Genomic DNA, 17,991 nt, shown 5'->3' on the forward strand with positions numbered 1-17,991 from the left:
ATCTGGATTTTATTACTTTGCATTCATTATTATCTGTGTAACCAGAACAGCAGTTATTTCACAACCATGTGTCTGTCAAGCCCACACCCTGACTATTATGTACAGTCAAGTTTGTTATGTTGGGCGCAATCCAACATACTGATAGTGTTAAATTGTTTACTGAAGGAATAATGACGGGTGTGGGTGCAGTGATGGTGTGTACAAGATTGAGATAACCTGCTACAGCTGATCCACACAGACACTCTGCAGAGACACAGTACAGCACTCTATACAAAATATCACAGGAAACCATCAAAGAAGGCCTGAGGTACAGGTTATATTTTCTGTATTCACTATATTGAAATTGAATGTTACTATAGCCTCAGTGTAATATTAAATTAACACAATGAAATAACAGGCAAAACAAATATTGCATTGGATTTGGTTGGCAGATATTCAATAGAACAAGACATCTAAAAAAAAAAGGGATCAGGACATCCTTTCTTCTGCCACTTTAAACAAGAAACTTGAATAAGTTACTTCAAAAAGAGGCTTCAATGTGTCCTTTGAGTTATTTGTGTAAGCTGTCAAACATTTTCACGTCAAGGACCAGTAAAGTGACACAAATTAGACCATGGACCCCCATCTGTTAAAAGTTTTGCTTTTGTATGTCTTATTACAGAAAGTATATGACACCCATGTCCAAAATAGTCAATTACAGTCTGTCATTGTGTTACTTATGGATGGACTATATGATTCCCCTTTTTGCTGGGGACCCCCTCAGGGACCTCTAGGAGAATGCTGCTTTACGGGCCTGAAGGAATAAACACTGGTGGACCCGATGTGGTGCTTTCGATATGAGCATTTTTTTCCTGATATTTCTGTGACAAGTACCATGACTTAAATGGGATTTAACATACTGGTTTGCAGTGATGGAAGGTAATTAAGAACACTTATTAAAGTACTGTACTTCAGTTCAACTCTAAGGAATTTGAACTTGAGTATTTCCAATTTATGATACATTACACGACACACGAGGGAAATATTATACTCCATTACTGTTGTTGACTTTGTTTTTTTACAGCCATTTTAGTACTTTAAATATTTAATTCTCATTTACTCTTATGTCTTATTCATTTTCTCTATTTATACCTTCTTTAGATCTGTAGTGTGATATTTCTATTAGAAGGAACGGCTGTAATAAACAGTTACATTATTCCCCCCCCCGGGGATCAACAAAATATTTCTGATTCTGATTTTCCGGCTGTAGTTACTTTGCAGATTTACATAATATGCTCATCCTAAAAAAGATATAAAGCATTTTATAGATTAGCTACACAACTGCATATCTAACAATTAATATAATCTTCCCAGTACTGTTTGTGAGTACCTTCACTTTTGATACTGTGCATTTTGCTGATTATACTTCTGCACTTTTACTCAAGTTAAAATTTTATAATACCACATTTCTTCAAATGTAAGAGATGTATGTTGAATGGTCATGACAATTTATTAGAATATTTTTTATTCAAAGTTTGATTCTTGACAATATTACTGTATCCATCCCCCCCGACTTTATGAACAAGCGTTGCTTTACAGCTGCGTATTTATTTTATTTGAGCCATAAATCCAAACTGAATTATGCCAGACAATCACAGTTGCTGAATACATGAAGCAGAGAAGCTTTCTTCTCACATTGACTTTCGGTAACAAAAGTGAGTGAACTCTTGACCCTAACAGCATATAATATTTGCATTGTGACAATCTGTTTATTACAAAGCATTTCTAACACATACCTTACAAAACATATCTTCGTTCTTCATCACGTTGTTGCATAAAAAATAAATAGCAGCTTGAAAAGGAATATATTCATTAACATCCCAATGAACAGGTGCAAAACCTGAAGAGTCAAATGTTAGGTTCCTACTCGTACAACATGTGACAGTGACCCAGTAAAACAACGTCCTGGACAGTGTTTTTGTTTAACAAATGAAGTTTTGTGGAGAGCGTCTCTACTGAGGAGCGTCTGCCTTTGGTTCCTCTGGTTTCGGAGCCTCTGCTTTAGGTTCCTCCGGTTTCGGAGCGTCTGCCTTTGGTTCCTCTGGTTTGGGAGCCTCTGCTTTAGGTTCCTCCGGTTTGGGAGCCTCTGCTTTAGGTTCCTCCGGTTTGGGAGCCTCTGCTTTAGGTTCCTCTGGTTTGGGAGCCTCTGCTTTAGGTTCCTCTGGTTTGGGAGCCTCTGCTTTAGGTTCCTCTGGTTTGGGAGCCTCTGCTTTAGGTTCCTCTGGTTTGGGAGCCTCTGCCTTTGGCTCCTCTTTTTTTGGGGCCTCCACATTTCCACACAAGTTGCTTTAAGCAAACAGCAGAAATTGAGGTGAATGCATAGATATAATCATAGGTGTTCAACACAATTTGCAGAAAACTATATTTTTTTCAGTCCAGTAAAGTAGTAATCTTACCCTATTTGGGCATCTGCTTTCAAATGGTCACAGATTGAGCTCCGTGCTGCTAGCTGACTTTTCAGTGTTTCCACTTCTGTTTTCCAGTCGCTCTGCTGCTTCTCCGTTTCAGCTGCAGGTATTATAAAATGACAAGGGGAAATGTAAGTGTTTCACCAATTAAAAGCTCCATTTTTTAGCCTGAAGAGAAATAAACTAAAATGCATTTGAACAAGTATATGTGCTTGATTGCTTTGTCTCTTCTCTCAATTATTGAATACCTGACACATGACCATGAGGCCCATAAATCGGCACGTACCTTTGACATTATTGAGCTCTAACTCGACTGTTGCCAGCTCATCTTTGGCAGATTTCTGCAAGTGAAAGAGAGAATCTCAGCAACACAAACCTGAGATCGTAAGAGAAAATCTAACATCCTGTATCCATACATCTTCAACTTTGATGCAGCAACTTCCTCCAAATAACATTTCTTTCATGACATTAATCAGAGTTACAAGATTATTTTTCCACCTCCTAAAATCTTGCTGATTCCTTTGACATTACCATTATTTATGTGCACTGAACGACTCTTTTTAGGGTGATGTTTCATTAGATGACCTGAGGAACTGCGGTTCATGAAGGGCAGTAAATGGGAAGAGAACGACCGATAGGTATGTAAATGCAGATTCTGAAAAAAACCACACAGAGCTACAGTGTGATTGTATGCTATTCAGTCGTGTGATTGTTGGCCACAGCAGAAGAACATTTGCTCTGGTGATGCACATTTCTTATACATTTGTATACGTTTTTAAAACGTGAGCAAAAACAACATATTTCAGCACAGGAACAGTCGCACCCAGAGACGGGAGGGGATGGATTATATTTCTCGATTATAATATGCATTTTTTTTCTGAAAGAATAACATATCTAGCATCATTGAGAAAAGGATTGGGTAGGGGGGGAAAGGAAATTAGCGTGTGACCCCATAAAGGTGAAGGTCTACAAGCCATATATACAAGCAGAGGCTGTAGATTTACATCATTTAAGCAATAGATGGTTTACAAATCACAAGACAATGGAAGAAAATCTGGATTATTGAGAGTTTCCTCATGCCTGCAGGCCTTTAGTTAGTCGGTAGGTGGCAGGTGCTGATGATGTGTTTATCCTTAACAAGTGAAACAGGTTATGTGTGTTGTGTTTGGCTCAAGCACAGGGCCCCACTTCTCAAAGACAGAGATTACATTGCACAGAACATCCCAGTGGCTATGAAAAGACAAGTGCTGCCATTTTAAAAAGGTTATAAAGTAATTCAGTGTTTCTTGATTACCAATGTTTACCGCCCTCTCACGTCTTCCAGCTGTGCAGTTATATCACATGGTTTCCTCTCTCTCATTCCTGCTCACCTTGGCTCCATCGCAGGCGTCCAAGTCGCCCTTCACCGCCTCTGTCTTGGCCCGGACCTCGTTCGCCTCTTTCTCCAGCTCCTTCTGCTCGGTCTGGGCCGTCTTCAGCTGGTTCTCCGTCTCTGCCAGCTCTTTCTCATACTCTCCCAGCACATCGTTGGTCACCCGCAGCTTGATATTCTCAAAACCGTCCTTTTTGTACACTTTGTCGGACTCCTTTTTCCGGATTTTCAAGACACCCAACAAAGCCACGGACAGGACTAAAGACACCGGGAGGATCACCTGCACCTTCATGCTTTCCGGGAGCTGTGAGCCTTCTCCGTGGAGGAAACGCGTCCTTGGTGAGGTCTGGTTCTTCTACAGGTGTCACAGCACAGCCTCCCTCACTTCCATGTGAGAGTCGGAGTCAGCAGGAGTGCACAGCCGCCCTGGTTACACCTCTCTGCCGAAGGCGATCAAACATGGAGGCTGGCTAACCTGCGCGTCTGGATTGGGCACATGCTCAGGTGTGTTGGGTTGAGAGCAGCGGAGAAGACACGCCCTGTTCTGCTCTGTTCCGTGTGCCTTGTGACAGACAGGTTGACCCTGTTATGTCCTGCTAACCTTTATCAAACACACCAATCATGAAGGTAGATAAGCTACGTGTCATATCTGTGTTGATAGACAGGACAGATGTACGGTGACCCCGAGGGGTCAAAACACAACAAACATTTTAAAAAACAAAATGATATTTCAGACAACACATCAACATTTCAGATACTGAAATACTTGTTTCATTTTCTTAAATGTCATGTTTTCTAAAATGTTGTGTTTCGTGAAGTGTTGTTGTATTTTGACCCACAGAGCCACCGTACCAAACCAGCGCTCTTATGACAGCCCTGCTACATTTTAGCCAGTGACAAAATATTGGCACAAATCTCATTTTAATACTCCAACTGAATGAACTCTGTAGTTTTAGAGTATTAAAATAGTCAGTTACACTGTATATATTTTTTCACTGGCCAAAATGTAGCAGGGCTGCATGAAGCTCCAGTTTTGTACGGTGGCCCAGAGGGTCAAAACACAAAGACCTTTAAGAAAACACAACAATGTTTATATGTAACCTTGTATTCTTATATAAGTCAAACTAAATGAACTATAGTTTTAAAGTGTTCAGATAGGTTACTGATCCTGTGTATACATTTTGTAAAAGGCCAAAATGTAGCAGGACTGCAGGAGCTCCGATTAGTATGGTGGCCCTGAGGTCAAAACCCAACAACGGTTAAAAACCAAAATGAAATTTCATGAAACGGAACAGAATTTCATAAAACACACCAACATTTTGGAAAACATCACAACATTTGAGAGAACACCACATTCTTTACCCCCATGGTGGGCATGACTGCCGTAGCATCCTGTCACTTCACTTGAACCAGCATTTTCCATGGTAACAGGATGCTAATCCTCTTTCCTATAGTGATCCGCCCAGTTTATCATTCAGTCATGAAGAGCTAGGTTAGCGACTTTATAGAGTGAGTACAACTAATACTATTATTATGGCATAGCCCACTTAGCTAACAGTTTGAAAGCCTTGAAAGTGCCGCTGCTGCGTCACTTAGTAGGTTCTGTCCAACAAGAGCTGTTGTCCAACCTTTTCATTGACCTGAATTTTCATTGTGTTTTGTGAAAATGTTGTGTTTTCTGAAATGTTGATGTGATTTGTGAAATGTGTTTTTGTAATTGTTATGTTTCTGAAGTGTTGTTGTGTTTTGACCCACAGAGCCACCGTACCAAACCAGCGCTCTTATGACAGCCCTGCTTCATTTTGACCAGTGACTAAATATTGGCACAATGCAATTATCTCATTTTAACAGTCTAAAATGATGGAGTTAATTTAGTTTGACTTGTATTAGAATATAAGTTTACATTTCATATAGGTGACTTAAACAGTGGTAGTGTAGTAGAATATAACCATAGTAAGTAGTTGGTGGTAAATGACAACTGGTAATAATTGCTGTGACGTTAAAGAGAATAATCAAGTGTGAAGAAATCACAATGGATGGTTGAAACATGTATTACTCTGCACCATTTGATTGAATATGCACCTATCAATTGAATCACTGTATTGCGATAACATAAAGTGAAACGTAACCACACATTTAAGAATGAAGCATGTAACCTTGAGGCACGGCCAGGTGCAGCTGTGAGGACGGGCATTGCCAGGGAAAAATACCCATGTCAGCAGAGTTGAGGAAGAGTAAGGATTGGATGACACCATTTCGCCATGGGAGGACACTCCCAGTTTTTGGGCTTAAAAGAAGACACCTATTGTTGAACATCAGGTCAGTTGTTCATGGACTTTGTCTCTGTATGATTTCATGCTCTTACTGCCGGCAATAAAAGCTCTACTGCACTGAGCTTTGAGGATTCCTGGTGATTTTTGACTTTTGAAACTTTGAAAAACCTTTTGAACAAACAAGAAACAAGAGGAGTCTTTATACGACAGTAGAAGACGTATTCAGATATTCCTCATGAGCAAAGGTAGCAGTACATCACAGTTAAAGCAAAGTAACATTATAGCATTATTTACAAAATGTATTTTAAAGTATCACATTTTAAAGTACTTGTAATGCAGAATGGCCCCTTTCAGAGTATTATATTGTTATATACTTTGTTTCATTGGAATAATAATAATATTATTTATGATGCATTAAAGTAAGCAGCATATTAATGATGTTGGTACTTTAAATATATACAGTTGGTAGTTTGTTTTATATTATGTATCATTATCATCATTCTGTATGTAAAATCCTGATGTGTAATGTAACTATAGCTCTCAAATAAATGCAATGGAGTAAATGTAGGGAAGCTTCAGCAACATAACAATGACGCACATCCAGTGAAGGTGTGCCTGCAGAGACCGTATGCGGGAGTCACAGGTGGCAACAGGTGGATCGTCCCGCCCAACTTGTTGAGCAGGTGGGGCAGCTTTCAAGCACAGTGGCCACACACCGTCTCACCTGCAGAGCGCTGCAGAGGTAGCCTACACCTGGAATGAACAACAAGTGACCGGCAGCAGTCTCCACCAGTTGGCCCCGTCGTCCTTCACCTCAACCACGATGAAGATCGCCATTATTATAACCGGCGTGAGTTTGGCCGTGACGATCACGATGATCTCCCAGGCCTTGCGCCAGGAGTATAACCTGCATCAGCTGAAAATCAGCATGTCGGAGAGCTCGGCGGACATCAGGCAGAAGGAGGAAGCCATCGTCAAAATAAAGAACAAAATGAATGACCTGAAGGCGACGCTGGGGTCCCTCAACATCCAGATGGCTGATCTGAAGAAGCAAAAGACAGATGATAAAACTCGAGGAGAGGAACTCGAGAAAAGTCTGCAGACCTGTAACACTGAAAAGGTAAGGGACAGTGTTTGTTCTGCTGCGCATTCACTCGACTGTGTGAACTCTGCATGTCAGGATCAACATATCCTTCAAAATATCAGGTTTATGTATTAAGTGTACCTTTATTCTACTAGCTCATTCATCCAATTGCTGACAAATACTTCCACCTGTGCCCTGAATAGACAGATGCTGAGAAGAAGAAGCCAGAGATGACAGAGGCTATAAATAAACTCAAAGGTAAGGCAGCCTTTTGTTCCACCTGTCAGCTCTGGGCAGATAGTAAAAGTGTGGCCAAAACTGATCCACATAGGAGAATGTGACGAGCTCATTTATTTAACACACCTCAACCAGGCTTTTGATTGGCCTTTTTTCAAAAGACAAATGATAAATTGGAGCTGCTGAGACGTCTCACACAGTCTATACAGGCCACGAAGAACCACACAACAAGATATTCTGGAAGAACTTCCTTGTATTCTATTCAAACATGTGGACAGTGTCGTAAAGGACCCAAAATTCATACTAAAGTACCGATATGGGTCAACTTATTACTTGCCTGCCTGATTTTCAGATATTCAAATACAATTTTCTGATCATTGAAATCTGTGATATTTAAAAAAAAATCTGATTACCAATTAACATTTATTTCAAAATGTGCTACTTTGGCTCTGATGCAGCATGCAATCTGAAAAGTAGCTAAACATTTCTTTTAAAGAAATCAGTCTGAATTATTTGACTCCTGCTTCTTAAATCTGAATCTTTTCTGGTTTCTTTAAACTGAATATCTTTGGGTCGTTGTAAACAAAACAAGCCATTCGGGGACTTCACCTTGGGCTTTGGGAAACACCGGCCAACATTTTTCACCATTTTATAGACCAAACCACTAATCGATTAATTAATCGACAATGTAAATAATCATTGGTTGAAGCCCTTAAAGTTACAGCAACTGTAAGCAAGTTATCAACTAAATATATTGAAGTAAAAAGTAGCCGACATTATTTGCCTCCAAAATGTATTGGAGTGGAAATATACCAAAGTACCAGAAAATGGAAATACTCAAGTAAAAGAGGCCTACATGTACCTCACATTTGTACTTAAAGAGTAATTCCACCAGTTTTACACATTAAAGTGTGTTTACGGTCTTGGGGAGTACTACTGCATATGTGAAAAAAGTATAAAGCCTTTTGTGGCTCCAGAAGAAGCTGCATGTAATCTGATAAATTGCCTCCAGTGATGTCACTCAGTTGCTCAAGTTGCATTTTGGGTAATGTAGGCAGCAGGTTTTTAAAAAGTACACTGCACTCCTATAACACTGTCGGACTCATTATGGACAGTTAAACACTAATGATCAAACTTGATACAGCAGAAAGAGAGATATTGCCTGTTTTATTTTGAATGCATTCTTCTTCCTTTTTACAAAAACTGGTGCCTACATTACCCACAATGCAACTTAGCCACTGAGTGACATCACTGGAGGCAGTTTATCAAACATACAACTTCATCTGGAGCTACAAAAAGCTTTATACTACTTTTTTTTTTTTTTTTAATGTATGCAGTAGTAAATGTGTAAAATTAGTTGAATTACCCTTTAACTACAGTACTTCACTAAATGCACTTAGTTACATTCCATCACTACCTGTGGAACTAGATGGGACAGCTCTTACCTACAGGGCTCCAGGCAGACTGCTTCAAGGTCAACCCAGAATGACGGCAGTTCACATGGGTACACTTTGTCCATTTTTCTTGTGACATTCGGCACGAGTTCAAAAAGGAAGATTTGTGTCCATGTACATGCATCTCAAGGATTACATTTATTCACTAGCCACTAGTTCACAAACTGATTGTTAATTAATATATAATCCAATAAACTCTCTGACTCTTTCACGAACGGAAAATATCTTTAAAAATAAAAATAGCTTTTATTGCTTAAACCAAACCACAAAGTAGATGCAAAACCTGGATGCTGGATGCTATTTTTTAAATGTTTTTTTATATTTGTCCATGTCGATAAATCCTGTAGATTACATTTTTTGACAATTTCACAAATTGCTCTGATTGTTGCTTTGTTTCAGTCTCTAACCTGCACACAGCTACAGTAATGTATATAAGTCTGAGTCCAGCAAAAGTAGTAGCTGCCATTATCATTTTAATGCCTTAATAATTGACAATTCATTTATTTGTTTTCAACCTAAAATCAATCCTTTAAATGGTGAGTTAAATTATTTACATTCTCATTCTATACATGCTCAGGAATAACATTTGTTTCCCTCTGTCATTTCCTCAGCTGATCACGAAGAGGCTAAGAAAACCGCTGAGAAAGACGTTCAGAGCTTGAAACAACAGATTTTGGATCGAGACAAAGCTATTTGTGCCTTTGTGGATACGACCAAGGAGGAAGCACGGTAAGATTTGAAATGCCTACCTGCATCCTCAGAAAAAGAGCAGTCAAATCCATTACATCCATACATCATCCATTACAGAACAGAGACAAACAATAAAGTAATGGCTGCAAAAGTAAAGATTTAAAGCAGACTTATTACATCCAGACTTTGCACACTAATTAACTTTTTTTTTCTCTTCATTTTGCAGGAAACTGTGTGGCATCTCTGAGGCTCCACAATAAAAGTCATCTCAGAAACACTCAACATTGACTGTGAGCTTTTATGGAGAAAAGCCAAACCTTTCATACAAGGCTATGTTTTATAATATTCCTGATGTGGTAACAGCTCTGCTAGTTCTTTAAAGTAAAAAGTATGTTTTTAAAAAAAGATTAAAAAAAAAAAACGTTGATGAATGGCTCAGGCATAGGGAGTGGGTAAATGTTATGTAGTTTTATTTAATTTTGTAATGTGATGACGTTGGTTGGTCAGATCTCATTTGGTCTTTTTTAAATTATTTTGCTTTATTAGGAAACAGGGTGAGAGGGAAGGGGCGTGACACGCAGCAAAGGACCCAGGCCGGACTCAAACCCCGGGCCACTGCAGCGAGGGCGAGGCCTCTGTACATGGGACGCCTGCTCTGCCAACTGAGCTAATGGGCACCCCCTCATTCTGTGTTTTGTCTGTAAAACACACTGATGCTTGTAATTACAGCTTTCACAAATAAATACCCTGACTCATGCATAGTTGTTATCAAAGATAGCTTTGCCTGATTGAACCGGTAAAACCACATTGCGTTGCACCTGACTCAACCTGCCTGAGGCATTTACAGTATGTTTATATCGCCCTCCGCCCTAATGAAGCCTGACTGACTACCAGCATCTAGGAAAGTACATGGGCTTCTGTTTAATGTCAAAGGTCTTGTGTGTGGAGGAATCTGTTCACTAATGTGCGTGGAACAATAAGCTTGGAAAAATCCACGTCCCATCCAAGGGTGTGGAAAAGTTCAGTCCATAACTAACATCATTTAAACTGAGCAAGAAAATGTTTAATCATTTCTGACAAAGTACATTATTCTATATCATGTATTCATCAGAAATCAAATGATGATAAGAAACAGTTGAGTGGCATGTTCCTCTACCTCCCCCTAGTGCAGAACCAAGGATTAAGATTGAAGGTCTCACTGCATTTTTCAGTCATGATTAAAAGCTACTTAGCATGCATAGTTTATCTCCCATTTCCTGTTCTACCTCTTCAGTCTGTCTGCTTTGCATCTGAGCCGTCAAAGTTTGTCTCCAGCATGTTACCAAACACTAGATACTGTTCTAGAGGATGGTATGACAAAGTTGAAGTCTCCTAAATAGGCGTAACAGAGAGACGTCTGGTTGAATCTGTCTCGGTCAATTTATCACCTCTTCCAATGCACTAAAGTTAACTTCAATGCTGTTGAGTGAAATGTTGTCTAATTGTGAACAACTTTAGTGTTACAACAAGTGCAATGAGCAATCAGGTCTTATTCACAGGATCACATTTGGAGAAGGGTTTATAAAATGAGGCAAGACCTGTGAATAATTTGAATGTCTAATGCTTGCATTAAATTATATTAACAAAAGTGAATAAAATACAAACATTTATTGCAGCTGCTTCTGTTGAACTCACCCAGAGGATACTGTTAATTTATTTTGCTTCCCATTTTTTAAACTTTTGTGTTTCTTGTGCATAAACTAAGATTCTATTACAATAAGAATAATGGCAGCTCTTTACTGCATGGTTAGTCCTTTGTTGTAGTATATTTTAATGTTATGGAAATTGCTGTGAAATTCTGCATTATGTCATCCTAATATCCTCTCTTACATCTGGGAAAGAATCTTTTTGCATGCCTGATCTGATCCATTCCCGCAGTATTTAAACATCTGCAAAATGGTCTGTAAATAGAGTTTTGATGGTTTTGTTTGAGTGTGAATTCATAAAACTTGAAAGTTGTGGTCATTGAATGCATTTTGTGTCAAAGCAATGTAAAGTGTCCCACAGTTTAGTACACATTGACTGCTTTTGCTGTGATTGTTTGAAAAGTGAACTAAATTCTTATCAATTCATGCTACCCTCCAAAATCTAAAAAAAAGCAAAGTCCACATCCTTAAATGTGTGTTTATATTTAGTACAGTAAACTTACAAACACTCCTCAGATCATATTTGATATCAGATCCCCTGAATTGAAAATACTTTTGTACACAGTCTGGAGTTTGATTGTGTTTCAAACATTATTGTATGACACTTTTGAATATTAAAAAGTCCTCATATTTAACCCTCATGCAACATTTTTGGATCACTCTGGCTGTATTAATGCCTCTTAATAAAACTTAACCCTCATGCAACTGATAAAAGACCATATTTAGTACAAAAAAATGTTCCATATCAAAAATGAAGAGAAATACTATATTTTAAGTAAATGGAAAATATATATATATATATATATATATATATATATATATATATATATATATTGTGGCATCACGTAAACAAACTGGTATTAAAATCCTGAAAATGAATGCATATTTGGTAGTTATCATCAGGACTGATGTTTAAATACCAGTTTGTTTACATGATGCCACATAAAAAGGTTATTTTCCATATAAATAAAATATAGTATATTTATGGCAGTTTTTGACATGGAACATTTTTTGTACTAATTGTGAGTAAGATTTTCTTTTTAATCAGTTGCATGAGGGTTAATTTTATATATATATATATATATATATATATATATATATATATATATATATATATATATATATATATATATATATATATATATATATATATATATATATATATACATATATACGCACAATCAGGTATGAAACCGCCACACCTGACTGGAAAATGTGAAGCAATATTCCGGTGTGCCCCGCAGCCAATCACAGTGCAGGGAGTAAGTCATGTGACCTCGATGACGCTGTACTGGAAAACCTCGTGCCGGAAGTTGACAAATGTCTGATCAGGTCTGATGACACATGAAAGTCACCGGTGAAACAAGAGCAGTGTGTCAAAACAGGGCGTATTTTTATTTTCTTGGACTAACGCAAACATGTGTTAAACATGCTTACTCGACATTATAAAGCAGCTCACTCTTTATTACAACGTTAGTGCTGTCAAGGTGTTGGCTAACGTTAGCTAGCTAAAGCTACACCTGCTAACTGCTGTTACACCATCAGCCTACTACCTCAAAACACAGGAAGCTCTGTGAGAGACAGCGAAAGGTTTCCCTCCATTCTCGTCAGCTGAAGCAGTGTACAGATGGCAAGGAGCCTCGGTAGAATATTTAGTGGCTTTCAACGCCTCGGCTGTCTCTCTCCCATGAAGGCTCACCTCAGCCAGCCGTCTGCTACAAGCGTGGCAGTCAGGAGCACCCTTGTACGGAGCATGGTGGTAGGTACTGTTTGGAAGAAAGTGCTTGAAATGACTGGATGATCTGTTTGAATGGAGTTTCATCTGCCATGTAAACTCATTCTCCTTTCAACCCTTCCAGACTTTTCTCTAGTTAGCCTGTGATACAGTGTAAAGCACTGGGGTTGTCAAGAGGACCTGAAAATATAACTCAAGTCTATATTGTCAAAAAATGTCAAAATGTTAATTTAAAGCCATGTAGAATTAGTCTGTTAGATGTATTTTATGAATGGGCCTATAACTATAATGTAAACCCATGAATATGTCAGTTTATATTGTTATTATATTCTTATTCATATGCACTAAGTGGTCACTTTATTTGGCACCCTGTTAAGAGAGCTGTCGATCCAACCATTTGTTTATTACTGGGGATGTAGTTTGTGGTGTTGTTGTTGAACTGGACTGTATTATATCTAGAGGTGTTTCTGATGTTTTGCCCACTGCATCTACAAACATGAAGCAGAAGAATATTTCAAATGTATTTTAATATAATGCAAACGTATATAATGTAAATGACAACCTCAGAAGCATATAGTGACATTGATATCTCTCTGACAGCAGGATGAATAATAGATCACTCTCTGGTCTGTCGCTTTTGACTGAAAGACTGTATTTAATACAGTTCTAGCATAGATAGAAAACAAGAAAACAAGGTCATAATGAGGGGGGAGAACATATCTCAAGAGATTGAGACACTTCAAGGTCCTCTAATCTTTATGACTGGACAGTCTGTACCTTCTCTGGTGTTAAAGGAGCGCTATGTAGTTTTGGACAAGAAATTCAAACTCAGAATTTTAATATTTACAATAATAATGAGGTGATAATACAACTCAGACATGCTTATGTTTCCATAACTGAATAAACAAGCTGTTCTCAGAGGAAAATAAGGTCCCCAGAACACTGTTTGAAGCTAGAAAGGTGGCAGGGTCCGCCAAATATAAACAAACAGTATGAAATTGAGTTGTCATTTAAGATCGGTTTGTTTATTCAGTCATGAATTTTTTTAGGCATTAAAAAAATCAGTCAATGAAGATCTTTCTCTTCTGATTAAAACGCACTGTTACCCTTCATTTACATAATTTATTAAGAAATTGAATTCAAATGTGTAATTGGGTGAGCCTAGATTATGTGCATAGGCACCTAAATGAAAAAGTTAGACACACCAGTGCTACCAGTATAAAAATATAGTCTGAAAACCTGTAAAAAGCCTTTTTAATCCCACTTACAATAACTTACTGGGTGATAAAACATTTCCCTGTACAGCTGGCACTGCCATCACCCTTTTCCTCCAAGCCCCGGGACTTCAGCCTGCCTAACTCCTCGTGGGGCTCAGAAATGAAGCGGCTATACGAGCATTATAACAGCCAGTGTGAGGTGGAGACGGAGGGAGGAGAGAAACAGGAAGGACCGTGGAGGAGACTGCCGAGCTACAATCGCCTCCTCAAGTATGCTACAGGTAAAAGTGCAGACTGTGAATGGGATGTTTGTCTTTCTGTGTTTTTGTTTTGTTCATGAAATTGAGTAGGCATGGTGATGGTGCTTCAGTTTTGGAAATAATTAATGGATTGAGCTCTTAGGGTTGAACTGCACTGTTTTTGTCTTTGTTCTTTTGACAAAATATAACTTATCATATATTATTGATATATCATAATTATGTTCTAGGACATAGTTTGGTCATGACATATTACCTGTTTTTTAATAATGTATAACTTGTACTAGTTTTTATCCTTTTTTGTAAACTTGAACTTGTCAGACTTTAAATCAACTATTTCATTATTTTTTTTGTAATAACAATGTACCAAAAGGCAGTATATATATATATATATATATATATATATATGCTGTACGACCCCTGCTTGCACTTGTATTATGTTTTTCTTTTATTTCCTGGGATGCTCTATTAGCTGCTGACAGTTCTTTTGTGTGCTTTTTCCATCAGGTGGAGTGTATCTTAGTAAGATAATCCAGTCAAAAGCTCGTCTTTTTACCAGGAACATCAGAGATGCGGGAGCAGCATTTGAGTATGTTTTGTTTGTTAACAGTGAGGAGAAGAAGTGTGTGTGCATCTTCCAGGCTGGACATCTACTGGAGGGGCCGCCAGGGTGAGATAACTGTTGATGTTGTACAACTTTGTGTATAAACATATGTGCTTGTTGTATTTTAACATACTGTCCCAACTAAATTGTACTCCATACTGTAAACAACATGGTAATATATATATAACAGTTTTCACATTTTGCAGATTTAATAAATGTCATGTGTTGGACTGTAATATGGAATATGCTCCCTCTCCTTCTCCCTTTCTTTCCCTTCATTTCCTGTCTGCATCTATATTATCAGCTTTCCACTAAAGGCAAAAATGGCAACAAATAAATAAATCTTGAAATCTAAATTTTTGATTTGATGTCTTGTGTGTGTTGCCAGACATGTCCACGGGGGGGCAATAGCTACCATGATTGATACGGTGACAGGAACTCACGCAACAATACTCTCTGGACCTGTAATGACTGCCAACCTCAACATCAGCTACCGCAGGTACACAAAGAAAATATTTTGATAGACTTTAAACAGTTGATTTGTTGTGGAAATAAATTGTTTTTTTGTTATGTAGTCCAGCAGATTTAATGTTGATTGCTTTGATAAAATATAAGTCAAAATGTAAAAGCTGCTTTATAATTTCTTAGCGTATAGATAGACATTGGTTTTCTGTACGTTTTGTCCATTACACCCTCTGGTATATACTATATCCTGTTGTTAATTTTATCATCTCATCTCGGTGTTAGGAACAGGCGGGGTCTGTGTGTCTGTGTAACCTCATTTGTTTCAGTGGAACGTTGTGCCATGTGCAGGGTGTAAGTGTTCATATGAGGCGTTTCATTAGAAGTCAAACAAGTGTCAACCACCTCTGGGTTGGTTTAGTGTGCATTTACAGTGATTGAACACACAAATGAAAGATCCAATTCAGTTATCTGTGTAGTTTTTACACTGTTGTTTGACTCACAAAATCAGCATAAATGTACTGAATGCCAGATGTTCACAGATAACAAAAAAACTAAAATAATGATGTCAAATTGTACGACTATCATCATCCACAGTCAGTTTGCCTTGACTAATACTTGTCTTGTCCACAGCCCCATCCCACTGGGAAGCACAGTGCTGCTTGAATCCACTCTGGATAAGAAGGAAGGCAGAAAAACATTTATTATATGTAAAGTGACCAGCACCGATGGCTCCAAAGTCCACACAGAAACAACAGGTAACATACATCTCATGTCTGATGGCCATGATGTCTGATGGAGCTTGTGGTTGGTCACCTCTCTGCTCCGCTGTATTGTCACTGTCCTGTTTCTTTTTGTGCAGCACTGTTCGTGTCAATCAACATCGGCCACTTACTACTGGGAGGCTGACATAAACGCACCAGTTTACCACCAGCTAACACTGTCAGCGAGCCGAGACCACAAAATGTGTGTGTGTTTGAGCGCCTGTGTGACTGTCTCATATATTTGCAGTATTTTTGGGGGAATCTGTATTTAAGAGGGAACTTCTCTTAATACAACATTGTTGATCTTTTATTATATCCTAGTATTCATGAATCTCATTGCTGACCTCTGTTATAACTAACAAAGTGTACAGGTTGATGAAGTACCTTTACTCAACTACCTCTTCTTAGTATCCCTAACACATCAACAGTACATATCTAAACATTATTTATTGAGCTTAATGTTAAAGTTTATTTATTCAAAGTTCAACAGTGTTGATGGTTTTATAGATATAATACTTGGGCCTTTTTAAGTGAGGTTATTGCTCAAAATGTACTGTACATTAATTTTTTGTTTTCTCTAATAAAGCCTTACTGATCGGTATTGTATAAATTATACAAACCATGTGTTTTATTTATTCGTCATCAAGTGAAATTGTTTGCAACAGGGAACTTTGTCTTCCTTTTTTGGTTAATATACTGAGGGTTTTGCGTCAGACCTTTCCACAAAGAAATTACTGGATCTTAAATTAGATGGATCCAAGAATTGCACCTTCATTCAAAAGATGAAGTTGAGTTTCTCTTTGTATTATAAAGAAACATTAAAGTTTCTTAAATATTGAACGTAGAGCAGTGTAGATTTTAGTAAGTAAGCACTCCAAACTATAGTTACAAACTTTTTTAATCAGTCCCTTGATCAGACTTGATAGTTTACCTGTCAGTATAACTAGCAGCATATGTAGTAAATGTAATTAGGAATAATTGTCAGTTACTGAAATTGCTATATTTAATAAAAGTTAAGATTTGTGCAAAAAATTAAGCCATTTGAAAAATTTGCTCGAGAAAAGTGTGAGTGTATGTAATGTTTTTTGTCTCTAATGTAGGATGTATTGATTTTATGTTTATTGTGAAACTTGAGTTTTCAGCTGTCATTTTTGATCAACTGATGCAATCAAAGAGATTCATTGAAAGAGATACATCTTTTGTTCCACCAGCTAAAAAGACAGAGTTTAATGCTTCATTCTAACACATTTTAATTTGATTTTCATGTAGAGGTTGTTAACTTATATTTGAATATGTGGGGTGCCATGAGAATATCTTGACTTAAAATGGCAGAACAATTAGTTAAAACCCAAAATCATCATGATACAGTAGCAATTTCATGTCGTTGGTAGGCTGGTTAGTCACTCTGACACAAGTTTCTACTGTCAGACATAGGCATGCCACAAAATGCCATAAAAAGTAACACTGTCCACATCACAGAGATCTGCGCTGCTCTGGCAGCTACTGCAAGACATGATGCTAAAAATATGACAACTGAAAGCAACAAGAGCACCATTTTGGGTTCTACAAACACTGTACTGACAGATGAGGACAGCATTGCTTTTGATTTTTACATCTGCATGTGAATGTAACAACACAAAGCTGTTGTTGGTGTAACACTTATAATGTTTACATTGTGTGTGACATGTTGGGGGGAGGGAAAAAAAGACC

The 17,991-nt window shown here is 37.9% G+C and overlaps 3 protein-coding genes across 4 annotated transcripts; 2 read left to right on the plus strand and 1 right to left on the minus strand.

Annotated features, from left to right (window-relative positions):
• Positions 1 to 1,723: 1,723 nt before the first annotated feature.
• On the minus strand, positions 1,724 to 4,304 carry LOC141012468 (uncharacterized). The gene is made up of 4 exons (XM_073485958.1): positions 3,818 to 4,304; positions 2,734 to 2,788; positions 2,436 to 2,547; positions 1,724 to 2,325 (listed from the first exon to the last, which is right to left on the minus strand). Exons 1-4 carry the CDS (start codon positions 4,109 to 4,111, stop codon positions 1,992 to 1,994), a joined length of 795 nt encoding a protein of 264 aa, XP_073342059.1. The 5' UTR covers positions 4,112 to 4,304; the 3' UTR covers positions 1,724 to 1,991.
• Positions 4,305 to 6,758: 2,454 nt separating this feature from the next.
• Positions 6,759 to 10,314, plus strand: LOC141012443 (uncharacterized). Its single transcript, XM_073485929.1, has 5 exons — positions 6,759 to 7,212; positions 7,380 to 7,434; positions 9,479 to 9,596; positions 9,784 to 9,847; positions 10,104 to 10,314. The coding sequence occupies exons 1-4, from the start codon at positions 6,916 to 6,918 to the stop codon at positions 9,815 to 9,817; spliced, it is 504 nt and encodes a 167-aa protein (XP_073342030.1). The 5' UTR covers positions 6,759 to 6,915; the 3' UTR covers positions 9,818 to 9,847; positions 10,104 to 10,314.
• A 2,261-nt stretch (positions 10,315 to 12,575) lies between these two features.
• On the plus strand, positions 12,576 to 16,887 carry them4 (thioesterase superfamily member 4). 2 transcript variants are annotated; one of them, XM_073485613.1, is made up of 6 exons: positions 12,576 to 13,001; positions 14,283 to 14,475; positions 14,959 to 15,121; positions 15,444 to 15,554; positions 16,151 to 16,275; positions 16,380 to 16,887. In XM_073485613.1, the coding sequence occupies exons 1-6, from the start codon at positions 12,870 to 12,872 to the stop codon at positions 16,424 to 16,426; spliced, it is 771 nt and encodes a 256-aa protein (XP_073341714.1). In that variant the 5' UTR covers positions 12,576 to 12,869; the 3' UTR covers positions 16,427 to 16,887. The 2 variants fall into 2 exon arrangements, with proteins under 2 accessions (XP_073341714.1, XP_073341715.1); XM_073485614.1 differs by having other exon boundaries at positions 14,283 to 14,464; positions 15,062 to 15,121.
• The last annotated feature ends 1,104 nt before the right edge of the window (positions 16,888 to 17,991 follow it).

Source organism: Pagrus major, chromosome 17, assembly GCF_040436345.1.
Source record: "Pagrus major chromosome 17, Pma_NU_1.0".
NCBI lineage: Eukaryota > Metazoa > Chordata > Actinopteri > Spariformes > Sparidae > Pagrus > Pagrus major.